The sequence below is a fragment of the Manacus vitellinus genome, unplaced genomic scaffold (genome assembly GCF_001715985.3).
Source record: "Manacus vitellinus isolate BGI_N305 unplaced genomic scaffold, ASM171598v3 scaffold_16_pilon, whole genome shotgun sequence".
Taxonomy (NCBI): domain Eukaryota; kingdom Metazoa; phylum Chordata; class Aves; order Passeriformes; family Pipridae; genus Manacus; species Manacus vitellinus.
Window position 1 is genome coordinate 8,930,479 of NW_021939189.1, and position 26,474 is coordinate 8,956,952.

Sequence of the window (26,474 nt, forward strand, 5' to 3'; positions counted from 1 at the left end):
TTTCCCCAGATTTTGGTAGTGCTCAGCCCAGGAAATTTGATTTGCACCCAGCTGGCTGAAATTTGTAGAAAACATTAAATAAAAACTGTTTTCCTTCTGAAATTAAGTTAAATGTAGCCATCAAAACAGTGAGGTGATCAAAGATCACCTCTTAGCCACCATGACCCTCTTTCCCTCACCCTGCAGCCATACCCTTCCCTCCACAGAGTAAATCTTTCCAGCAGACACAGCGCAACCCTTCCTATGCCTGTATGCCCTCTTCTTGCCCTCAAAAGGCATTTGTGTTTCTTGACTAATGTTGTTTTGCCCTCCAGATTGGTCTAGATTTTAAGGCTACCCACATTGAAGGTCTAGAACTGAAATACATGGGCCAGCAGACAATGGGACATTACCCAATTCATTTCCATATGGCTGGAGATGTGGATGAGAAAGGAGGCTACAACCCCCCAACATACATAAAGGACACCTCCATCCACCATACCTTCTCCCGCTGCGTCACAGTCCATGGATCCAATGGTTTACTGGTAAGAAGTCTGACTGTCTACCTTAGAGATACAGGCACCAGCAAAAAAATTTCCTCACAGCATGGGTACAGCTCAATTGCTGCAGGATGATGTGTTTTATTGTTAGAGCCAATGTCTGACTCTTCCCGCTCTGGATATGCCAGGAGTGTTTCAACCTGCCAGTGTGGCACTGGGGGCTGTGTGTGACTCAGAGTGGGCAGAACATTTTTCTGTGTGCAGCAATGTCAGCAGACCAGCCCATCTCTAATGAGTAGTTGGATCTCTCTGTAGACAGAGCTTGCTATTTAAAGAGGATAATCAGAAGCTCTAAGTGTGCCTCATCTTTGCTGTAATGAAGGTTTGGGTTTGCAATGCCAGTCACAACATCAAGCACTCACAGAGCTCTGATTTGCCAGTTGCCCTCCAAAACAAGAAATCCTTCAGGATAAATCTATAAAATAACTGATGTTTACCAGCCAAGTTACAGCACACCAGAGACATGAAGAACACGGTCAGATTCTTCCCAAATGTAGGGGTGCCTTTGTTTTTGTGGTAAGGATGTTGGACCTCTTGTTTGTGAGCAGAAAAGGACTTGTGGGTGATGTGATGGTTAGAGGCCCTCTTGGGCATAATGATCACAAAATTATAAAGTTTTCTATTCACGGAGAAGTAAGGAGGGGGGTCAGCAGAACGGCTGCCTTGGTCTTTTGAAGGGCAGACTTTGACCTGTTTAGGAGCATGTTTGACAGAATCCCTTGGGAGGCAGTTCCTGAAGGGTAGAGGAGTCCAGGAAGGCTGGATGTTCTTCAAGAAGGAAATCTTAATGGTGCAGGACTCCTGTAGGCAAAGGACTCTCACCCATTCAGTGAAATGGCAGTGTATTCCAAAAGGAAAAAAGTCCCTGAAAAGGAGAATTTGTACCATCAAGAGCCCTGCTCCTATATATGAGAGTTTTAAGTGGAAACATATCATTGGCAGTTGTAACCTGGATGGTCACTGTGCACTAGCAGTTCATACCTCTAAAACTGGCAGCACTGGAAGGGTGAGTCACAGGCATAATTAAAATGCACAGAAGTTGAACAAAGGACATTGAAATTACAGCTCCAGAAGCAGAGCAGCTTTTATCTGCTATTTATGAATCTGAGGTTTTTGGGTTTGACCTCTGTCCTTCTAAGTTTATAACACGATCCTGAAAACCTACCAAGTGAACACGGCTTCTGAAGAAAAAAGACATTCTACAGCATAAATTACATAAGTCATTCAGGGTCATATGGCATCTGCCCAATCTGAAGCTGCCAGTACAGGGGCTTAGTATACAATTAATGTGCAGAGTGGTAGGGCAGCACTGTGGGGTCTTACAGGGGCTCATTTGTCACACCACAGTGGGCTGTCACCTGTGGCACCATAAACACATCCTGTGGCTGCACAGGCATGAGCCAGGCATTCTCCTATCAGTCAGATAGATGGCTTCATATAAAGCATTTGGAAATAACTTTGTCTCTTGTGCTTTCTCTGGGTGACAGCTATGCCATGAGGCATCCACGGCATACGGATCCATGTGCTCAGGCTTTTCCAGCCAAGATGGCATGATGAAATTTAGACAGGCTGATGTAGCTGATGAAAGCAACTTGATTCTCTTGCTGTCATTCAACAACCACAATTCCCTAAATGACCATCCTTTGTCTCCATGAAAAGGCACCCTAGACAGATCTTAGAATTTAGGACATTAGTTAGTCAAGAATTTAATCCCTATTGATTTTAGTTTATCAAAATGTGTGAATACTGAACTCTATTTATAATACTTTATTTGTTTTTTTTATTTTAACCTCATAATTATTGCTGACAGCTAAAAGGAAAGCCCCAATGAACTAAAACAATCTGATCGAGTTTGACCAGTTGTGTCACAGAATATGTGCTCCAAACACTGCATCACTTAGATGTTATTTCGTTGCTCAGATAGGCATCTGCATCAGCAGCTCCATGCCTTGACTTGTCAGGTGATCCCACCACAATCTCCTCTGCTTTCTGACTCATTTCCTTCCTTTCCTCTTCCTTCTGCCCCAGATATATTCACTGACATGCACATGGTCTCTGATGATTACAACAGTTATTCTATACATTTCCTAGTTGCCTATTGTCTTTCTACTTGGGCAACACCACCTGTTTCTACATGCAAGAACATCATTTGTGCAAACAGAGATGAGATCTGTCTTTCCCTAGGTAACATTCATTCCCTCTGAGATCAGGTGGATCCAAAGCATTCTTTGCTGAGGGAAAATTTCCCTTAATGATGTGCACAAACCACACTTTGGAAATAGCCATAAAAAAATCTAACTGGACCATTAAACCTCAGCATAGCACAGCACTTAATGATGTCCTTCACATTAAGCTGTTGAGCTCGGAGGGGTTTCTTGCATGAGTGTGGTAGAGTACCTGTCCAAATGCTTTAATAAGTGGGAGAGGGACATCAGTTGTTTTTAACTGTCATTAAAGCAGGTTGGTAATTTACATACAGGCTTCCCTGCTTGCTTTGCTGTTACTTTTCTCATGGCATTTCAGAGATACTCATTCTGAAAAGTCTAGGAGAAAAGGGTATCCAGTTATTCCTGATGACAGCTGTTTTTCTGTGAGTCTGTACAGTCTGCTAGAAGTTGCTGTCTCGACATTAGCTCACTTCATTGATGGGTTATTCTGCACTTGTCTGCAAATCCATATTATCTGGAAGGCACAGAGGGTCCTTCTGGAAATAAATCTTTAGAAATTATTTTCTCACCTTAATTAGTGTTTTAAAATGCAATGATTACCCAATGTTTTCTTTAGTATGTTGGCCAAAAAAACCACCTTGTTACACCACTGCAATCCCAGGGATGAAACTTTGCTCTGATTCCTACTCTCTCCACTGGATCCCAGTGTGGAAGCTAAAATAGAAACACCCACTGGGAAAGGAAATTCATTGTGGATCAATAAATAGTCTGGCAGGATGCAGGGGAGAGCTGAAATTCATGGATTAAGAGTCTGAGCCATCAAACAGCTTCAGTGGTATCTGCTTTTACTAATCCAGCTATAATTCGCAGCAATGTTTTGCCATGGAAGGGCATTATCTGGCCCTAAATTACTCATGGTTAATGTAAGATTAGGGACTATTAGCAAGGTTTTAATCAAATAAAAAATTAAATACATTAGAAAAGTGATTTTGGAACAAGCATCTCATTTGCTATCCAAACGTTTCAGTACTGGGCTTGTGCATGAAAGCATGCCCAGGAAACCAAGTCAGGGCTGACCGAGAGGTGAGATACGGGGAATTAATTCATCAAAGAGAGGGTGAAAAATGCCTTAGGGACCAGGTCCCTGGCTGATAACTCCTGTTGTTCTGTGGACTTCCAGGGATGAGTTAGGAGAACAGCAGGCATTTGGTGGCTCTGAGCCCCTCTGCCAGTGCACACACCTCTCTCTGCTTCCCCCCTCTCTCACCCTACTGGGAGATGTGTTCCCCTGTGATGGTACTCCCAGTGCACATAGGTGGGCTTTGCCCCAGCTGAGTCTGGTCACTGCAGGTGACCAGACCTGGTGCTGTGCTGTGCTGCCTGGAAAGATAAATGACCAAAGGGGCAAACCTTTCTCTGTAGAAACTGCTTCTGTCATCTAAATGTGGTGACACCATTAGTTATGTGTCTTTTCAGTATTACTGTTCTGTGAAAGAAAGCTAATAGCGTTTGGTGGCAGTCTCTGTGGAATTCTGACATCTCTGTAGTTAAAAGACTTTCTGTAAATGTTGGAAAACTTCTTCTGAAAAGATTGCTCACTCTTCTGAAATGTTCTTCTGTCCTGTAAACCCTTATTATTACATGGCTAAGAGAGTTCATTCTTCCGAGTGAGAACAGTTTAGTACATATGTTTTACACCTTAATAAAGAAGCCTAAACCTTACAAAATCTATCATTTTATTAGATATGGGAAGTTAGCAGTAAATTTCAGTGAGGTAGTTTGAAGGAATGCACTACTTTGCAGGTCATTTTAGCTGTGTTTAATTTACTGTGATGACTCGTGTTCAGAGATTTGAGTATTTACACTGGAGCACGGATGATACATAATAGAAGACTGTGTGGATGTAAGCTAGTAATAGATTTGGCAGGAAAAGTGTTTTCTCTTATGTGAAAACATATTTGTAATAATTTCAACACTAATCCTGGGATTTTATTTGAAATTGGTTCTCCTTGCCTTGAGAACGAGGCATGAAGGTGACAAAGGAGTCTGAGACCTGTTTACAAAAGTAATTCAAGCACTTGAACACCCAGGTCTCTCAATGACATTGTGATGAACAGGTCTTCCATCTAGTTTAATATTGTCTTTTGCCCCTTGACAATTGCTGTTTCATCAGAAGCAGGTAGAAAGTTTCCTGAGTCCAGGGTGATTGATGGGTGATGACTGATGGGAACAGCAAGGAAAGAGCCCAGGAGATCCAGACCTTCACCTGGTCAGTGGAGACCTGAAATTAATTTTCCATATCCCAGACATATCCACAAACAACTGACTTGCTGGACACACTTGCTGTGTATCCAGGGGCTGTTGTTTCCCACCCAGTCCCAACCTTGGGCTTCAAATTCACGTATCTGCTCCTGAAATTGTTTTCTCAGACCTTCCCGTGGTGTGATGGGTATTGTTCTGTCCAGCCAATGGTGTCCCAATGTTAACAACATGCAAACCAAACCCAGAAGAGTGCTGATTAACACCAGCTGATTTGTCTCAGGGTCAAGTAAAGCTTCTGTCAACAACTTGGAAAAAAGGATCAGGTCAAACCCAAAACAAGCCAGCCTGTCTGGAAAATAACTTGCTGCCCCTCTGATAGCCTGAAAAAATATTCTTTCAGCTCAGCTGCATTTTTCAGTTGCATTTTGCGTAGCTGCTCATGCAATTCCACATGAAGATGAATGAGCCCAGATGTGATTTTAACATCTAATGTCTTCCCCCACCCCACGTTTTTTTCAGCGTCATGCTAAGAAAGTCTCTGATTTCACAGGCCAACAAAAGAATGGAATGAGCATTTCCTAGGTGATGACAAATTCTAGTTAAGTTTTGGAGTTATTGCTTAGACTATAAGCTCTTAAGGGCAGAGAGTGATCTTCCTTTTAATTTTGCTTATAGATCCTGAGCTCAGAAGGGTACTGGGGCTCCTATGTGCCAGCACTGCAAAGTTTGTTTTAATTACACAGTGGCTGAAGCATGAAGCCTAAACACTGACCTTTGTTTTGTGCATGCAGGTGAAGGATGTGGTGGGTTATGATGCACTGGGCCATTGCTTTTTTACGGAGGACGGACCAGAAGAGCGCAACACGTTTGATCACTGCCTTGGACTCCTTGTTAAACCCAGCACGCTGCTCCCCTCCGACAGGGACAGCAGGATGTGCAAGCTGATCACAGAGGGAGCTTACCCAGGGTACATCCCCAAACCCAGGCAGGACTGTAGGTGAGTGGGAGCCTTCCTTTTCGTCTTCCTTCTCTTTGCAGGACTTAGCCATAGCAGATAGCATTGTATATGTGATTATGTAATCGTCTGTAGGGCTCTGGGCTGCATGTCCCAAAGCTGGGAGAGTAGTTTCCTTGAGGTCTTTATCCTTGTACTAATCAGATACCTACACACCTAGAGCATACTTAACATTTTTTGCATAAAGGCCACTGTGATGGTTCCTACCTCAGATACTGAAAACCTTTCTTTCAAAGTAAGCAGTGATGCCATGTGTCTTATGGAGTCTTGAACCCAATGGCTCAGCCGAAAGTTGCTGAGTTCAGAATGGGCTGTGTACTCATCCCAAATGGCAGCTGATTTTGGAAAGATTCACATTGATTCAGAAGTTGTTATCTGTGAAGAATAGATACTGTTTAATGGTACAGCATTGATATTATGCATTCGTTTGGCACAGTCTGCCCAAACTCTGAAGTGAAACCAGAGTGATATAATAAATGCAGTTTAGCATCGAATTGGAGCTTGACAATATAAGATCAAAGACTGTGTACATCCCTTGGATCTCTCTTCTGTACATGAGCTCATGAAAATGTTTTCATGAGAACTCCTGGAAACTTTCATTTGCCACAAACAATCTATTAAACTTGAAAAATGCCAAATGTCTTTCATCTCCCTTTTTGCAAGATCCTTTCCTCTAAGTGTCCTTGTGGATCCGTCAAATAGAAACATTTGCAATAAGAAGAGCTTTTGCAAATTCTTTTTGCAGTTTTTTGGCCTTGCAGTGTCAGGTGAAAAATCAGGTGAGATACAGAAGAAACACAATCAACCTGACTACAGAGTTAAGCACTCGAATTTTTTCTTGGGGGAATTCATGGATTCTTCATTATCAGTAATTTTAAAGCACAGGTTAGAGAAATGCCCATCACAAATAAAAATGTGGTTGTAGTTAGTCTTGTCAAAAGGCAGGGTATGGACTCACTGAGCCTCTGAAGACTACTCTAGCCTTTCTTTCCATAGTTTTCCAGTGGGTTTTCTGCCCCAAAATCAAGGTCAACCTGGGAATATGATTTCATTGCTAATTACTAGCTGTTTAGGGAACCTGCTCATTTTGATGCATTTCAGGCAGCTAATTAGGTTTCTTTTTCTTCCCCTGTGCCCCAGACTCTTCTTAAGAGAGCACTAGGCTAGGCTCTGAAAGTCAAACCTGTGTGTTTAGCAGCTAGGCAAGCACATCCCCAGCTGGAGTGCAGGGAGCATAGCAAGAGATCTGGAGCAGATCTGTGGAACCACATTGTTTTCAGAGTGTTTTCCATTAGAAGCTGGACATCAAACTTGCCTGTAAAGGGTTTAAAATTGATGGTGGATCATCTTGTGGACAAGACCCCTGTGCAACAACATGGGAGGTCTTTCACAATGAAGATTTGTCTTGAGACAACAGAGCATTGGTGCTGTGCTGAAGCTGCTGGGAGACAGGAACACTTCTGCCTGTAGTCCAGATTTTGCTCCAGAAATTTATTCGGCTGTAGTTGCAGGGGGAAGGGATCTACACTAACAAAACCCTCAAGTTTCTGACCCTTCAACAGTCAATGAGAAAGGCTGTGAAGCCAGACTTCCATCCTGAAAATGAGACAGCTAGAAGCTGATTGATGCCTAACAGCTACAATTCTTCAGGGGATTTCTTTTACTTGAAAATACTCTCAATCTGTTGAGGCTGTATCAGTATCATCCATTCTGTCCTCAGAACAAACTGGGGTTTTGTCCAAACAAACATATTGTTAACTTTTTAGTTTGGCAAAGGAAAGAGATGAATTCATGCAATGCTCTTTTTCACATCTGTGTTTGTTTATAAAATACACTTAATGTCTCCATTCATAAAATAGGGTTAATAGCCATTGTGCTAATTTTCCACTGACAATTCTTTTAATAGTCAGAGGGATATATTTTGTGCCATTTTGAAGACTGTTATATGAATATGTGCATTCTAATGGAAAGGTATTATGGTACTTTGATCTGACATGTGTTCCTTTATAAAAGGATTCAAGGTCTGACGAGAAAAGCAGCTTGTTTTGTATGGGGTTCATCCAGCTTGCAAGTGCACAAGTGCACTAACACTATCCCTGGGGCAGTGGCCAAGGCACCCAGCACAGGGACGTGGGATGAGCACTGGCTGTGGCTCCATCAGCTTGGAAGACACAGACAGGCAGCCACTTCCAGGAATTAAGACAATAGGATTGTGCCAAATGACACGATAACCTGCCCAATCCATATGGCTCTGAGGAACAGGATTGGGCTGAAGGACAGGTCACTGTGAAAATACTCTGTCCTTGCCCTTGCCCTTGCCTACGCAGCAGGAGGTAGTCTATAAATAATCCAAACTTGTTTTTTTTCTGGGCCAGTCATAGGCTCAAAATAGAAAAAATTTGCTGTGTTTTGATGATAAAGTCGCACAAACAGAACTCCATCAGCAGAATCAGTTGGCCTGAAGCCCCTGTGAACTCCCTCATGACAAGATTAAAATAGACATAAGGGTTCCCTAGGTTCATCCTCTGCAGGAGGGAGATCTCACCCATCCAATTTAGGGGGCCAATCTGCTGGCTGTAAGTGCTGGGTGTTTTCCATGGCTGTTGGTTAATGAATGCTGTATGTCACAGGATGGACAGTGATGGATTGGTCTTTCCTCTTTAATGGGAATCTTTCAATTAAGAGTCTTTTATGTGCATTAGACAAATGAAGTCCTTCTGTTCCAAAAGAAACGTTCAGGAGAGTGGGAGCAAATAAAGTTAATGAATCACAGCAACTCCTGGCAAAGACAGGTACTGGGGTACACTTGGAAAGCCATTAAGAGGCAATTCATTGGGTCCCTTGATTAAATAAGTCTCTAATGAACCTGAGGGTTTACTTGGGGGCAAAGTTCTTTTCTTTGACTTGTGCAACAAATATTTACTTTATCATAAAACATGATTGACATCTGACAGCTTCATAGCAGGCTTGGAATTGCAGTCAAAATTCCTCATTTAATACTTGGTGTTTTAAGAGATAAGACCATGCTCTCTGTCAAACCACAGAGGACAGAAGGAATGAGAAGAGAAAGAAAAAACATTCCTTTTGCCCTCTGGGAAGGACCCCTTATCTGGGGTATTGGCCCTGCCTGTAATGGGGGAGTTGATGGGTGACTGGTGTGTGCTCAAAGTGTCATTCTCATGTTATTCTTTGTTTTCCTGACCTGCAGTGCTGTATCCACCTTCTGGATAGCAAACCCACACAACAACCTTATAAACTGTGCAGCTGCTGGATCTGAGGTGAGTGCACAAGTTTCTTATTTGGTAATAGCTCAGGCCAGTTAAAGCCCTGCAAGGCTGAGGGAGGCTCTTGCTGGAATAAAACTTGCTTCTGTAACACAGACATTTTTAAAACTGTTTGACTGAGACATACAGTAATGTGGCTGGTGCTACCAGTAAAAATAATGTTTTTCCTTTTGCTCCACACTTCTTGTCACTTGCTGTTTCTAGAGCTGGGTGGGTTGAACCAAAATTCCCAGTGTGCAGCTTGAATAAATTAAATAAATGTGACTGCAGAGTTACAGAGAAGCCTTTGGCAATGATTCCATTGATTGCAGCACAGTAATGGTGCTCAGAAATTTCAATCAGCCCTAGTGCTAATTCCACAGGAATTCCTTGTTGTCCTATGAAGACAAATAAACAAGCAAACCAAGCCTTATACAGAAAGATGTGGTCTTTCCAAAGCTTCCAAACCTGAGCACCTAGATTAGTGCTCCTTGTACATTTTTAGGCAACTAAATAAAAATTATTTGATTTTTAAGTTTCAAAAGTCTCGCTTAGAACTTCAATATCGATGTCAAAGATTAACTTCTGGCACCCTGAAGATGTGGGAGGGGGAATGTCAGTGTTTGTGTGCATTAAACTCTTTGCTGCAGAGACTTACACAGGTCAGTGCTGCTGGCTGTGATTTGTCCTGTCTTGGGCTTTACTGAGATCTCCTTGGGCTAATGTGGACCAGCCAAGTCTCAGGTGTCCATTCTCTTCCTCAGGAAACAGGCTTTTGGTTTGTTCTGCACCACGTGCCAACAGGGCCCTCAGCAGGCATGTACTCCCCTGGCTACTCAGAACATGTGCCGATGGGGAAATTCTCCAACAACCGTGCGCATTCCAACTACCGGGTGAGTCTGCACGCAACGGGAATGCTGCCCTCGGAAAAAACACCGTCTCCTCGCTCCAGCTCTTTGGGTTCTGCAAGCTATTAGTGCCTGTGCTTTCTGTTTCACTAAAAGTTCCTACGAGCTTGTTTGTGTCTGCAGATAAAGCAGCTCACAGGCTGGCGTGGGAGCATTCGGAGCTGGCCAGCAGCAACTCCCACTTGGCTCTTGGGCATCCAGAGCAGCTCTCCCCTCTGCACAGGCTGCTTCACTGCCTCTGCACTCTTAAAGTAGTGCCTCCAGGAGCATCTATTGGCAGCTTGTCTAATTATACACCTCAACTGCCAATGTTAGCAATTAACTGAACAGCTTCTAGAGGGATAAATACGGCCGCTGTGTCTAATTGCCTTCCCTGCTTATTTACCCCTTAGCATGCTGGGCTGTGGGGCTGTGTGTTGCTGAGGGCTTTAGACTGCAGCAGAGGGTGTATGTGTGTGGGGATACATGCATTTATGAGAAAAGTGCAGTTCTAGAAGTTTGCAGCAATTTTGGGGGATATATGCAAATCTGGGTAGTCCTGGCAGCCCTCTGCTTCACATGCTACTAACAGAAGCTGTTATTAGGAGAAAAACTGGAGGTAGAGTCTGGAGATGGAAAGAACTGTAATATTTATAAATATACTGTGATATTGCATTTCTGTTTTTCTTTAGGCTGGAATGATCATTGATAACGGCGTTAAAACCACTCCAGCCTCTGCCAAGGACAAAAGACCTATCCTGACAATGATTTCTGGGAGGTAAAGTGTTTTACACAGTTTAGTTTGGAAAAGGTTTCTCTGTAGCACTGACTGAAAGCTATGAAATTGCCCCCAAGGAAGCTGACAAGAATCACTGCAATGCCTTTGGGGTGGCTCTTATTGAGGGAGGGTCTTCACTTACACACACCTTGACATTTCTAACTTCATCTCTATATTTTCCTTTATAAGAGACCCCCAACACCCACACCCTTCTGGTTTTGTCCTTGCTCTTTAGCTCTGAGCTGAGCTGGCATGGATGTTACATGTGCTCTAGGGTGTTCCACTAACTTTTTGAATTTTTTGCAAGGAAATGCACTGCTGCCTGGTCAACAGTCCCCCTGGGCAGAACTTGCTGCAAGAGTTTCTTAGCAATTAGAAATTGAAGTATTTCCTGGGAATGATATTGATTTTATTCATTCTTTTAAAACCTACTTGAACAGGGAGTGCTTATGTCATGGAGCTCATGCTTTGATTTCCAATTTCAGTCTAGTTCCAAATCTGACACTGCAATAATAATCACAATTAAATACACAGAACGATCTTTCATCTCTGCTGCTGTGCACAACCTCTGTGCAGTGTAATGGAGTAATTGAGAAATACTGGAAATTTCTCTATAGACTGTATCATATCAGCAGACCTACTTTGGTCTGGTTGCTTCTGAGAATTCCCAGGCAAAGCTGGCCCCAGTGAGGAGGCTGATGTAAGGACTGCACCTGCACCCTTGTATCTCATTAGAGGTTGAGTCTGGCTCTTAACTTAGTTACCAACCCCCAGACACGTAAAAGGACTTAAATATTCTCAAGTTTCATAGTTTTCTTTCCTGACAGACCAATTACCTCCAGTTGCACCCAACCTGCATTCTCCCACGACTGGGTTTCTTGACAGAAGAAACCATGTAAGGAAGAGAAACCTGCTGAAAACCTCTGCTCAGCAGGGGGAGAATGACAACTTTATCCTTTTGTCCTTTCCATCTCAGGGGTGTGGGTTACCCAGACTACTGTCCTCATGCACTGGGCAAGCACTGCAGGGGTAGGATCAGTCCTCCTCCCCGGGGGAGCCCAGCCAGGAGCTCAGATATCAGTTATCCTGTGACCCACATCACCCCTGGCTAGCAGCTGATGCTAAAAGATGTTCAAAAGTGAATGTTATTTACATTATTTTCATGCTCAGTTAATTGAAATGATTAATTCAATGGTAAAAGTAACTGCTAAAAAATAACTTATGAAGAGGAGCCTGTTCTTGGGATGCTGTTTTCCCATAGAGCTGAACACGTGCCTTGGGACACTGCCTGCTGCCACAGGCACAGTAAGTGATTACAAAAGGCAATTTCTCCCTTGCCATACAAGGGCAGGAATGACCCCTGGAAGCCAAACAAGTCATAATACAGTCATGGTTATGCTTGGGGATTACCCACTGGCATAGGCTGCAGCTCAGATTATTCCATTTTCCACTTTTCATGTGTCAAGACTGAACAACTGAATAAATGATTATAGCTGGGCTGGCTGGGGCAAACTGTGAGCTAGGCTGGACAGTTACAGAGTTGGAGAGATTATTCGACATTCAGTTACAGCATTAAATATCTGAGTAAAATTCTGTACCCTGTAGCGTTCCTCTGGTTATCACAGATGTGAATGAAATCTGAATCCATCTCAAAATATCTGTATTTAACAATGTCTGGGGAATTCACAAGGGCTGATACTAAATCTCTCCCTGAAAGCAAATTCACAGTGATGAAGCTGCCAAAGCAATATTCATTTACTGGAACCCTATCAGCCTGATGCTCAGTTTTAGATTGATATGATGGCTTATTAAGCAAAGCAAAGTGCTATTGAATATCTGTTAGCAATTTGACAGCTTGGCCTCGCTATCCATTGGTGAGGAATGAATTTTAATCTCTGGACCATCCGTTGCTGGCACTGCGTTGGATACTCATCTGTCAGGTTTTCTAAGCTGTGCAGTATGATGGGAGATGCTCCTTCAACAGTAAAAAGGAGAGCTGTGCCTCAGGACTGGGTAAATGGTAGCTGGGCTCAGCATCACTGTAGAGAGCCAGACCCTTTCTCAGACCCTGCGGCCTGAGTGGTGGCTGACAGGGAGCAACTGAGGGCACATGTTGCCACATGTTTCCACTTCTGTCTGCTTTTCTTTGCTACATCAGGCCAGTATTTCATCATATGGAGACCTTCAGAGTTAATAAATCTTGTACGTGTGTCCTGTGTAATGGGAATAGTGAAGGACATACTCTCGGCCCCTCTCCGAGATGTTTTAATTCCTTTCTGCAGCAAGAAAAACTTGGCAGTGGTACTCAAGGCCACAGTATAGCCAAAGTTAGGAGATAAGAGTGGTCAAAAGGGAAAACAAAAGGATATTTATCTAAATAACAGGAATATGCTAAAGGATAACAGTAAAGGATTAAAAAAAAATCTCATACTTTTGGGAGCAATAATAAACTTTCCATGCTTTCAGCAATATATCAGCAATACAATACTGGAAAGGTGAAAGGAAACTTGGAGTGGGTCTTGACAACTGCCTTGCCTGGACCTTCCTTCCCTTGGCAGCTGGGTCTGGCCATCACTGCTTGAGCAGACACGCTACGTGGATGGACTGTTGTCCCAAAGCTGTTCCTGGGTTACCACAAACCAGATGTTTAGCAGGGCCGTGCAGCGAGCAAGGCTACCTTCCCTCACCAAACTTTCTCCTCTCCTGGTTGCAGGTACAGCCCACACAAGGATGCTGATCCTTTGAAGCCCAGGGAACCTGCGATAATCGAGCGCTTTATTGCCTACAAGAATCAGGATCACGGGGCCTGGCTGCGAGGTGGAGATGTGTGGCTGGACAACTGCCAGTGAGTTTTGCCTTATTTCAACTCCTAAGAGTTCAGCCTGGTGTTTATGGCGAGCATAGCTGTGGTTCAGACTATTTATATCGCTTTGCACCTTTCATACGGCCAAGGCTGAAATAAAGATGAAATGTTAATGTTAAACCACAGACATTGTTTTATACAAACAAAACATGCTCTGTCTGAGCTGAAGATCCCTTAGATTGTTTCTCTCTGTGATGTTGACCAGCGCTCACAAATGGTCACAATACAAACACGCAGGCAGACAGGTGCAAATAACTAAAAATAATAACTAATTTTTTTACGTGAAAAGTGAGGTGCCTTGAAAAGAAAACAGCAAAATGCACCACCTTCCCTGACTCAGCCTGGTCACAGATCAGTTTTATGTGGTTCACTGTTATGCTGAATAAGCAGGTACTGCCAAAGCAGACATAAAACTAGGCATCACAGCAGCAAGGGAGAGAGACTGGGCAAGTGCGTGTTGTGCTCTTTGAAGGCCATTTCCTGCCTTGCTCAGAGCAGATATTTGTCTTGCACTTGAAAACAGATGATCTGCTGCAGTTTCTTCTGCTGAGCCAGGCTCCTGATATCAATCTCAATGAAGAAAGAGGAGAAAAAGGAAGAAGGCCCTTTACAAGGCATATTGTGATAACCCTGGTGGGAATAGCTGATATCTGATGTCCAATTCCTGGCCAGAGCTGCCTTATCTTTGAGTGACCCAAACCTCCTAAAGCAACCAGTCATCTTGGTGAGAGTGGGGCTGTAGCAGAACAGTCAGAAACGTCATATTGAGCAATGCAGTTTGTGTTTCTTATGACCCACGAGTATCCAGCCCACTCCGTGGCCAGCAGGAGTTGTCCTCGCAGGTCCCACTCAGGTCACTGGGACATTCATGTTTCTTATGGAGGAAATGCTAAAAGAGCAAGGCTTTATGAGCTTCCAGCAGCAAATCTCTGACTGTATGCGAATGGGAGGAAGCAGCCATCAAACTGCAATTGTCTTTATAGCCACAGTCATTTCCATTTCTATTGCTACAGAAAGACTTATGTATCGCATTAACAACGCAAACATTCATGTGGCACGCAGGAAAGCGAGGAGGCGATAGGGTGGGAAGGGCTGCCACCTACAGACAGCAGCACGGCGCTGGGCTCTGCCGAGATCGGGGATAAACTTGTGAAGAGTGACACTGGTGTGAAGACACCATCAAGACTGACTCACTCTATCAATTCATTGTAGCCTTTCTGTAAGAAGTAGTCGTGGACCAGGAGTTGCGATTTATCTCATCTGAAAGCTTGAAATTTCAGCAAAATAGAAAGTTATTCTAATTTTTGTTTTTATTTTTAATAAGGAAGCTCTGATCTCTGTTTTCCTGTTGATGAAAGAGAAGCCAAGCTTCTCTCTTTTTATCACAGTTCCCCTTGCAAAGCTCTTTCATGGAAGGAGTATGTGATAACATGAAGACAGAGGAGCACAGAAGTGAGCATAAGGCAAAGCACTACTAAATAATAAATGCTAGTTGGAATGGAAGTTAAGCATGATTTTTTTATCTAACAGTGAAAAGAGTGTGGTCATTAGACAAAGGGATAAAGCGTTATCAGACAAGTAAACTATGCCTAGTAATCACTGTCTGAAGCTCAGCTTGGAGTAGTCAGGTGCATGTCTGCTGCTTCATGTGATCTGCATATACTGCAAGATGTGCCAAAAGAGATATTCCGAAACTGGACAGGGGACAAACCTGGAAAATCTGAGTTCTGCCTAAGCACTGTATAGTAATTAATGCCTGCTGTCCTCCACCTCTTTGGTTTGCTTGTTATAGTGATGACAAACCAAAGCAAAACCAAATCTCTTCTGAAGAATCTCTGTCCTCTTTGCAGGTTTGCTGACAATGGCATTGGACTGACCTTGGCGAGGTAAGTGTGGCTCAGGTTGTGTGGCAGCTTGGGGCACAGGGGGTGGGGCTGGGTATGAGCAGCTCTTTCACCTCCAGTCCTTCCCTTTTAGTGGTGGGACCTTCCCTCATGATGATGGCTCAAAGCAAGAGATCAAGAACAGCCTGTTTGTTGGTGAGAGTGGAAACCTGGGCACTGAGACAATGGACAATGAGATCTGGGGACCTGGAGGTCTGGATCACAGAGGAAGGACCCTGCCCATTAGCCAGTAAGTTGAGCTCAGCACATCAAAGCACTCACTGTTCCTGCTCCCAGTATGAGCTCCAGCCCAATGTGGTTTCTTCAGTGCTGTTCAGTTTAATAACCATTGCACAGAAAGGATTTGATTTCACGTCTCCCGATCCCAGAGTCCTCACTGTGCAGCTGCTGCTGGCAGGTACATCCTTGCAGGCTGCCAAGACAGCATCAAGCTCCTCTTCCCTTCCCCCTCCACTTTGGAAGTGGAGTTGAGAGGACAGCAACAGGACTGTGTGCTAGCAGGGCATTTCTGTACATGTGGCCAGCAGTGGCTGAGCAATGTGACAGTCTCCATCCGGGGCAGCTGCCAGGAAGGCTCCTAGGAGCCCAAATGTGGTCATGGATGTCCTCAGCACTACTGTTACTGTTGCTGCTGCAAAGGAATTTGATGCCTTTGTTAAACACTTTTGAGATGGGCAGTAAACTTTGTGTGTGGCCTCTTGTTTTGCTGTGATTCCTAAAAATATGGCTATCCTAACAGTAACCTCACAATGAACAAATAGCTTAGCTGTTATGGGCCTCAACTTTGCTGTCAGTAGCAATACAGAAGGCTTATTATTAACTCTAGCAATAATGAAAACCCAATCTTCTATGACTCTCCCAATATCCTTTATGCATATATATGTGGGCATATCTCATTTTGGGTGTTGTGTGCAGAAAGTCAGAGAGACAGAACAAATGCACTGGAGCAGGCAAGTCTTCTCTAAGGGAAACCATTCATATGAGGAAGGCATCAAATTTATTTGTCAGAAACGAAATTTGAAACATCTCAGCCTCTTAAAGAGCTTAAGCAACTCATTCACTTAATCTGTGTGAAAAATGATGTCTTCTTTACCTTGCAGATGATATCAGAAAAGGCTGTTAAAGGTTCATTAATCTACCCCTTCACCTACAGATTGTAGGACCTTTCCTAGTTTTCAAATCCTTTTTTTTATTGCAGTTGATTTTCAATGTTTCTCTCCAGGTTACTTTGAAAGATGTGGTGGGACTTCTTTTAGCCCAGCCATTACTCAGCCCAAGGAGTCTGCATAGCTCTGTTGAGTTTCAGGTTTCACTGCTGCAGAACTCATTTCTGACGGCAAACACGAATTTATTCATCTTTAGGTCAATGCTTTGGCATTGGTATAAGTTCATTCCCTGGAGGAGCACAGACTAAATAAAGATGATCTGTTCAACACGGAGGAACTTGAGCTGAACTTGCAGGGATAAAAGGACTTCACAGACCTGAAAAGGAGGGAAATCCCTTCTCTTCCAAAACTTGAACTCAAGAGTCATCCTGTGGGCCGTGAAAAATGAAAGCAGCTGAGAAACAAGTGCTGTGGGACTGTTCATATCCAGCATACAGCTCATCCTGATGCTAATGTGTCATGACCAAGTCTCTCTGTCTCCTCTAAATGTATTTTAGGGATTTTCCAATTCGAGGGATTCAGTTCTACGATGGACCCATCAACGTCCAGAACTGCACCTTCCGCAAGTTCGCGGCCCTGGATGGTCGGCACACGAGCGCCTTGGCCTTCCGGCTCAACAACGCCTGGCAGAGCTGCCCCAACAACAACGTCACCGACATCCACTTTGAAGATGTCCCTGTGAGTTATTCTTCTCAGAAAAGCCTCTTTGGTTTGGAAATGGGGTTGTGGGCAAAAAAGGAGAAAACATGAGATCGTCAAGGGGTTGCTGATTGTCTTTGCCAGAAGTTTAACAACGAGGCAGCTAAGAGAAAGAAAATTGGATGGGTACAGTAACAAGAAAATCCAATTCTCTGGCAGGTTTGCAGCAAACCAGAAGCAGGCATCAGCTCCAAAAAAAAAAAAATAAAATTAGTGACATTGAAATGAAAATTATTTCCATTTCTGTTTGTCTCAGAAACTGAAAAAGGCAGAAGGATCTGCCCCCTTTTTTTCAACAGCAGTATAATATTAAAGCAACAACAGAAGGAAGTCTGTTTTGTGAAAAGTCTAACTGACCTAGGAGCAGAAAATACTGATTTTGGGGAACAGCCAGTGAAACTGAGCTGCTGCAGGGTAATTCTACAGTCCTGCACACCGGGGTAATTCCATGGACTCCAGCCCCCTCCAGACATAAATGAGAGCAAAGCCCAGCCAAAAAGGATTTGCCAAACTTTGAATTACAGGGTGAACTTCTGGGTGCTGGTCTGAACCCGTGCTGGGGCCTGTGCTTTTGAGTTATTTTTATATTTGCCTGCACAAATACATTCTAATTGGTTTGCTGAAGTTCACCTCTAGCAGCTGTTAAATCCAACTGCCAAACATTGCAAACAAATAAATAAATAAAGTGGTTGGACTGAAATTATTTGGGTTGCTTAATTTTCAAAAAATTAGCAGACTCACTCACAGGTCAGGAAAAGTGCTGACTAGTGCCAAATGTGATGGGAAAGGCAAAATTCTCCTAAAAGTGTTGGTCAGTCATGCTCTCACATTGCATGGGGCAGACTGGTGACATGACATTTATTTATGCTGGATAAAAATATCAGTCAGAAGTTGCCTCAGCAGCCATTTCCCAGGGGAGGTTGCTGACTGTTCCCCACATCAGTATGACTTCATATGGCTTTGGAACCTTAAAACTATATTAGCAAACAATGAGTGAAGTGACTGTAGTAAAATTGCCTCATCTCTTGAACCTTCCTCCAGAATTTTAAAACAAATTTCCCACTACTGAGGCTAAAATTCAAGTTGTTTTAGCCTTTCCCCTGTGGTCAGCAGGGAAATGTGTGTCTGCTCTGCCTGATAAACCAAACACACCTTTTAAGTGTGTGACCCAGCTCTGTGCTGACTTCAGGCTTAATGAAGAGGGAGTGTGCAGGCAGAGCCAACCCTAATGTGCCTGTACCAAATGGCGGTGATGTTCCTGCCTTTTATAAGGCCAGCTCAGCTGAAAATGACTTTGGTGCTCCCATCTTTGGGTGATTGGTTTCAAGAGCACACAGTTTTATTACTGCATAAGTTTTATTACCACATCAGCTACAGCTTGATGATCTCAGAGGACCTGCAGTCTTCACCTGAGTCATGGGGCCTCAGAACCATTGAACATTAAGCCTACGATGTCTCAAGCTGAGCAGCCAAAATCTGTGGCCATTTAAAGAATGGTGATGTTAGTGCATATAGATTTCTTCAAGCAGAAGTTGACCCACAAACCCAAAACTATTTCTTGTCCAAACTACTTTCAATGCCAAATAAAGTCAGAAAGTGGGTAATTTGAGGCATTGTAGTGACCCTAGGCATCCTTTGCTTTGTACTCTAAGTGATGAATTCCTTTCTGGAGATGTAAAATGTGTTTCACTGTTTTGTTTAGATTACCTCAAGAGTCTTCTTTGGAGAACCTGGCCCCTGGTTCAATGATCTGGATATGGATGGTGATAAAACATCAGTTTTTCATGACATAGATGGTTCTGTGTCAGAATATCCAGGCTCATACCTGATCAAAGAAGATAACTGGTTAATCAAGCACCCTGACTGCATCGACGTGCCCGATTGGAGAGGTTCCATCTGCAGTGGACACTTTGCACAGGTAAAGCTGCTTACTTTGCAATATCATTATCACTCTATTTTATTTTAAATTCCTTGGCTCTATAAAACTTGACCTTTAGAAATGGACTTTCCTCAGGGTGCTCAGTGTGTATTTATCAGCATGTCTGCACAGGTGGTTTTGAACATGAGGAATATTGTGGTACATTTTCAAATACTTTGGCCTTGGCTTTGACAGCTCCAACAACTTCTGCTTGAAGTCTCCTGAGAGCTCCATGGGCATTAACACATTAATATTCATAAATCCATGGGCTGTTGGCTAGTTATTTTTGCTTGATTTATGGAGGGAAGCATTGCCCACAGTGTTATGGGAAATGTGCTGAGCAATCGAAATTAGACTTCAGCTCTCATTTTCTTTCATCCTGTGTGTGACCACCAAACCATTCTTCCCACCACAGGAGCTCTGAGTGCTGCTGCCACGAGAGTCCTCACTTTCCTGTGCTGAGAGTGCCTGGTTTTATCTTGGGTGTTGCAACTGTTGGTTTTTTTCAGTGTAATGTCACTACAGCCAATTTCTAACCACTGAGCTGGGTTTCATGCTTCTGAAATCCAGACAGAAGGATCCTTGTTCAGCAGAAGTCAGATGTCTGAGTTAGATACTGCCCTGCTGCTGAGCGCTGCCATTAACACTGTGGAACACCTCAGCCCTGCTGCAGCCTGTCTGAAGCCTTCTCTGGCACATGCACTTGAACTCTGAGGATGAGGAAATGAGCCTTCTTTTTTTGGTTTGTTTTGTTGAAAAGGAAGCCTAAGAAATTAATGATAAATGAAAGGCATGCAGGTCTCTTCTGCGGTCACGGGGCTCACACCAGCTCACATCTATTGAGTATCTGGGCCTTTAATGTTTTACTGTAGTTCATTAAACCCTTTGTGATCCTTTTTTTTTTTCACCTAGATATACATCCAAGCCTACAAGCCAGCCAATCTGAAAATGAAAATAATAAAAAATGACTACCACAATCACCCACTCTACTTGGAAGGGGCTTTAAGCAAAAGCACTCATTACCAGCAGTATCAGCCAGTTATAACTCTGAGGAAAGGCTACACCATCCACTGGGACAAGACAGCCCCTGAAGAGCTGGCCATATGGCTCATCAACTTCAACAAGTGAGTGATCCAAATTCCAACATTCCAGCCCAATAATGTAAACCACACATTTTTAATGAGTGAGGTCATCACCTCATGAGCTCTTCCAGAACGATCATGCTTGTTCCAGGAAGTCCATTCAGTTCACCATCTTTTCATTAGACATCTCAGATTCCTGTTTCCTCCCCTGGGAAGCCCTGCAAGATAACATGGTTCATTTTTGGAAGTTTAGAGCTAATTCATTCCTGGTGTGTGGAAGTCACAGGTGTAGAAGTCAGGAGCAGATCTGACCTACGTTGCTTAACTAACCCATGGTTGTTATGTCTAATTTACGTTGCATTGATTCATCCCAAACCATGAAAATTTTAACTGTCCAGGAAAAAATTAACTTACATTTTTCATAGTGGATTATTTAGTTTGGCTTCTAGCACGTCCAGTAAAATAATAGTTGACTTGTTACAATGTGGGTCTTTGCTATTTTTAGGAACGACTGGATCCAAGTAGGGCTTTGCTATCCTAAAGGGACGACATTTTCCATTCTCTCAGACATCCACAACCGTCTCTTGAAGAAAACATACAAAACTGGAACCTTCTACAGAACCTCTCAAATGGAGAAACTGGAGCACAGATACCCTACCAAAGGATACTACTACTGGGATGAGCACACTGGGTAAGGAAGCAGACCTTGCTGATTTGGACACTGCTTTGGGAATGCTGCTGGAATCGTGAGCCACTTGGCTAATGCCACTAGTGAGGATCACAACAAAACCAGGAAGGTTTTCTGGGAATGTGACCAGTGATTAATTTTCCTGGGACTTCCATGGCAGCCAGTCCTTCACAGCCTCTGCTGCACTGCCAGTTACTCTGGGAAGTGCTTTGCCAAGTGAATACAAATTAGAAAGAAAAAAAAATCAAAGACAAAAGCAAAGTGCAGACCATGAAACTTAAGACACACACAACTCTTGTTTTGAACCATTTGTAAACATTGTGACAGGGGCGCACAGGAACTGAGTGTAAATGTCTGTTATATTCTTTTAAAGGATTAAAATAATGGGAAAGAAAGACCTAAAATACAAAACATCTATTTCTACATATATGTATATAATTACAGAATAGAGTTCAAAGGGAGTTTAGGTGCCATCTTAATTCTCTGTTTTAAGTTACCTGAGCTCTCTAAACCATCTCTGAGACTTGTGTCCCCTTTTATTTGCATGTGGTGTGTTGGACACTATAAAATGCAGACATCAGTGTCAAGGATTTCAATGCACATCACTGCAAAGCGCAGGAAGGAGTCCACCAAAACTGGGAGTGGTTTTTTTTTCACAAGAGTTTGAAGGATGCTGTTTGCTTTTTTTCTCCTGCCTGCAGGCTGCTGTTTCTGAAACTCAAAGCTCAAAATGAGAAAGAGAAGTTTGCTTTCTGCTCTGTAAAGGGCTGTGAACGAATAAGGATCAAAGCTGTGATACCAGAGACAGCTGGTGTCAGTGACTGTGAAGCCATGGCCTATCCCAAGTACATCGAGACACCAATAGTGGAAGTGCCAATGCCAAAGAAGCTCTCCAGTGCACAACTGGTAAAGCAGTTGATTTCTTATCACAGGACCACTGCTCATGTAAATCTGTAGTTGTGGCACATATTGTGTGCACAGACATAGAAAAGCTTTATGCCTGGTTCAGAATATCCTGTGCCTGATTTTCTGAAATGGTTCAGGCATAGGAAATAATAGGAAACAGATTCTTGCACATGAAGAGAGCACAGGTCCTCAAAGGGCAGAGCCACACAAGACTTGGGTTGAAGTTGGATGCTTGGCCTTTTGGGGCTCTGACGTGATGTGCTGTGCTTAAAAGCACAGAGTGAAAAGTGATGAGCTGGAAGACAGGTTAGTCCAGGGAATGTGGCTCTGGAGGTTCCTTGCCTGGCCCTCAGTTCCTCCAGGCTGTAAGAACAACAGTGTCAGAGAGGGGACTGCATAGCTGAGTGTCTCATTCATATAATGCACAACACTGTCTCCTGTATCCAGTCTAGTTCTGGGGGAGGGAGGCAGGATATTTATCTGCTATTTGGTTTTTTTCACTCATCACCCTTGGAACAGGAATGCACAGCAAACCTTCAGAGAATTATGTGTCAGTTCTGTAAAGTGAGAATCACTCTGCCATTTGGTGAAACAATTTAAATGGTGACAGGATGAGCGGGCAGGTTACCATTGTGCCCAGTTTCATTAGCAATGTAATTTGGCAAGTCAGTGCTTATTATGTAGCTTTCCTGTTGATTGAATTTCAAGGTTTAAAATGTTTTTGGAAAATGCAGCATTCAGATAATGGGCACTTTCACTAGAAAAACTCTTTTCTTGTTTGTCTTTTTTTTTTTTTTCCAAACAGAAGACCAAGGACCACCTAACAGAAGTGAAAATAGAAACTTATAAGAAACAGTATTTCCACCTAAAGGATGACTTTGCATACATTGAGGTGAGCAGATCCTCTCAATGAACTTAATGGGATGAATTTCTTAGATACTTGCTTCATCGTTATGGAAAACTTGCTTACAAAGTCACCATGAGTAGTCAGATTCAGGTCACTTCTGATTTGTATTTTGAAAAAGAAAAAAAGGAAAAAAGGCTGTAACTTTCCCTACTAGTAAAAATGCAGGACAGCTTGACCTCAGAGACTTGGAATTCTGCCCTTTGATAGAAAGGTCAGTCCCATGACTCAGGTCTATCAGTGCTTCTTACAGATAATTGTTTGCAATTGTGTTACTATGATAGATCAAGAGTACTTTTCCCCCTGCACAGGTTGACGGTGTCAGGTTTTTCCTCACTGATGAAGGCATCCAACTGGTTGTGATTGATGGACATCATGGAAAAGTTGTTGATCGGGTAACATTCAAAAACTCCATTCTACAAGGAATCCCAGCACAGATAGAAAATTATGTCAACAACATCAAAGATCAGTGAGTAAATAATCTGGCGTCACTAAGGTGCAACGTACAAGAATGGTGTATAACACTCATCTTTTTCCTGGATTTTGTCACCCAACATGGGCCAGACACCCAGCAATGTGTTTTTGTGCCTGATGACTCCAATAGAGCCCAAATGTGTGCAGGGTGTGCAGGCAGCAGCAGGATGCAGGCTCTGTGATTTAGGGACTGATTGAGCCCCAGATAAACTGCAGAGCTACATTTATGTTGTGGGTTACAGATAAACTGCAGACTTAAATTCACAAAGCACTGGTCAGTGCAGATGTGCACAGTTTGGATTTTTCTGCTTCCTGCATGTTCTCTCAAATAGCAGAAAATTCCACTAATAAAATACATTCCCCTTTGTACATTTCCCTGTCCAGACCTAGGGGCTGGGTGCTTTAATACTTTAAGTATGGGCAGCTAGAAATGCAGTTTTGCAAATGAGTGATAAGTAGCCAACACATGTTCCTGCATCCTGGAGAACAGCAGCTTCATCTGCTGGAAGGAGAGTTGGGACAACATCAGAAACCTGTTAACCAAAGGGGTTATTCCCATATTAGCTTGTGGAGTGCTCCTGGGAAGTAAATTCTATTTCATTGTTATTAAATCTGTTTGGATTTGAAATCTGATATGTAACATTTATTACAAATGTGAGTGCTTTCTTGATGAATCATCTGAAATAGTCGTGGGCAGATTGACAAGATATTGTTCTGGCACTTACTCTAGAGACTTGGGGGAAGTTTCAGCGGAGTGCCATGCAGGTGGAATCAGATGTATTTCTGTTGTCTTAAATAATTCTGGAAGTTGCAAAAGTCACATACAGTAGTTACTTCAGAGAAACATGGTAGCTGCTCACTTTTCTTTCATAAAAAAATAAGAATTTTCTCTTTTCAGAGAGGCTGTCATCGTGCTTTACAAAAAAATCCAGTCTCAATCCTGGCTGCATCCAGCTCCTGGATTCTTTCTTACTTTGGAAGATTGAATCATATTAGACTTTAGATGTATTTATGAGCCTCATTGTCTTCTCAAAACCAGATTAGTGTTGGAATAGGATTAGGATTAGGTTTAGGATTAGGATTAGGACCGGAAGTTGAGCAGTCAGCATCTCTCAGGTCTCACTCAGCTATGTGTTTGCAAGAATTGAACCCCAAAATCATTGTCCTTTCACAAAAGTTTTCCCAGCCCAACTCCTGCAGGCCTTCCCGATTCGGTCAGGCACAGGTTTCAGCTGTGGCCATGGAACCCCTCCCATCCCTCAGCTGGATGACAGTGTTTGTTGCTCAGATTGAGCTGTGGGAACTGTGCAGGCAATGGGGCCGTGCAGGGGCAGCTCCTGGTCCCCCCTCCCCGCTGTGGGGCAGGGCAGGGGCTGCACAAAGAGACAGTGCCTTTGGAGGGGTCGGGGCCACACCAGCCTTGCCCATTGCTCTTGAGGAGATTGCTCAAACAACTCCAAGGTTCATGGATTTAGGGGTGTGAGGTGTTCCTAGCAAGGATAAGCCCTTCCATTCATTTAAGCAACTCTCTGCGGGCCAAATGCCTTTTTTTAAAAATAATTCATTTTTCTGATGAGTTTCCCAGGGATAAGAAAACAAAACATCTGGTGAATTTACTTTAAACTTATGTAGCAGGAAATGCTTAACAAAAAGTAATGATGTTAGTGAATTGAAGGAAGAAAAAAGAGGTGATTCAGCATTCACAAAGTTGTCAAAACCAGCCTGCCAGCTCAATCCAGCCTTGTAAGCACTGGAGCATTTTAATACCTTACATTTATTCTAGGTCCTGATAACTCTTTTGCTCCTCTTGCTCCTCTGCTACCACCCATTGCTATTTTCCCCTGAACAGTTCCAGTTCCAGCTGAGGTGTTAAGATAAAACTGCTGCCCTCAGGAGCTCATGGCTTGAGCTCCACAGGAGCTGCTGCCTAATTAATTTTAGTGACTTGTGTCCACGATGATGCTGTAAAACAGACCCAGCACAGCTCTCGTTCTGCAAGACTGAAAATGCCATTTGAGTCAGGGAAGTTACACTCATGGAAACCCCGCAAGGTGGAATGAAATAATTTCATCTAAGCAAGTGTTTGCTCAATTCATGTCATGCAGCTTTAATCAGGAGGTGAACAAAGACAACATCTCAGCCCCACAAAACATAATAGCAAAACTTCCAAGGAACTCACTGGATGGAGAAACCTCTTCCTCAGTCGGCTTTGAGATGACCATTGGAGGTGTCTGTGGGTCTTGTAATGAGCTTAACTTCACCAAGCATCCTGTGCTTCTCCCCAGAAAAGTCTGACTACCTGATATTTCTTCATGTTTGATTTGAGTTTTTATTCTATCCATCTAGAATTAAGCCTAACCAGTTATCAAATTTTACCCAAGCAACCACAGATTTGTGTTAGTTCAGCACACTTACCTCATGTCTTTTGTTTATCACTTGGCATTTGTAGAGCACCCGAAGGATTTTGAGTTGAAATAGAGCACATCCAAGTAAGTCAGTGATAGTGATGGTAATAATAATAATAATAATAATGCACTTTTTAAGCAGAAGTGCACTGAAAGGAAAAGCATCAGCCAACAAAAGTCTCAGAGAAGTGAATTTCTTCTGGTTTAATCTGCTAATGAAAGAACAAGAAATTACTTGAAACTTGCTAAGAGCATCCCAGGGAGAGCATGTGTCTTTCTGAGCAATGCAGGATGGAACTACAGGTTGGAAACATTGGAACCATCCTAGAAAACAGTGTTGTTTTTTAAAAAAAGTGACTTCTGTCTGCTTTCTAATGGGTTTTGCCTGACTGGAAAAATAATATATGACTAAACTGTTGGAAAGCACTGATAAAAGCCATTAAAGCTGAAGCCACTGTAGTTTGTGAGTGTCTGAGTCACACAGGCAGGAGTCACCAGTCCTCAGGGCAAAAAAGCAAAGAATGTGTTCTGACTCTTCATCAGTTTATCCATG

The 26,474-nt window shown here is 43.0% G+C and overlaps 1 protein-coding gene across 1 annotated transcript in view; it reads left to right on the top strand.

Moving 5' to 3' along the window:
• Positions 1–26,474, top strand: part of CEMIP (cell migration inducing hyaluronidase 1) — a 54,767-nt gene that overhangs the window by 23,466 nt on the left and 4,827 nt on the right. Inside the window, exons 12-26 of the mRNA XM_008925397.3 lie at positions 315–524; positions 5,761–5,966; positions 9,193–9,262; positions 10,012–10,140; positions 10,827–10,912; positions 13,626–13,757; positions 15,626–15,661; positions 15,753–15,908; positions 17,343–17,523; positions 19,247–19,462; positions 20,375–20,586; positions 21,050–21,235; positions 21,934–22,138; positions 22,944–23,030; positions 23,354–23,511. Coding sequence (XP_008923645.3) covers positions 315–524; positions 5,761–5,966; positions 9,193–9,262; positions 10,012–10,140; positions 10,827–10,912; positions 13,626–13,757; positions 15,626–15,661; positions 15,753–15,908; positions 17,343–17,523; positions 19,247–19,462; positions 20,375–20,586; positions 21,050–21,235; positions 21,934–22,138; positions 22,944–23,030; positions 23,354–23,511 — 2,270 coding nt within the window. The remainder of the gene's footprint in view (positions 1–314; positions 525–5,760; positions 5,967–9,192; positions 9,263–10,011; positions 10,141–10,826; positions 10,913–13,625; positions 13,758–15,625; positions 15,662–15,752; positions 15,909–17,342; positions 17,524–19,246; positions 19,463–20,374; positions 20,587–21,049; positions 21,236–21,933; positions 22,139–22,943; positions 23,031–23,353; positions 23,512–26,474) is intronic.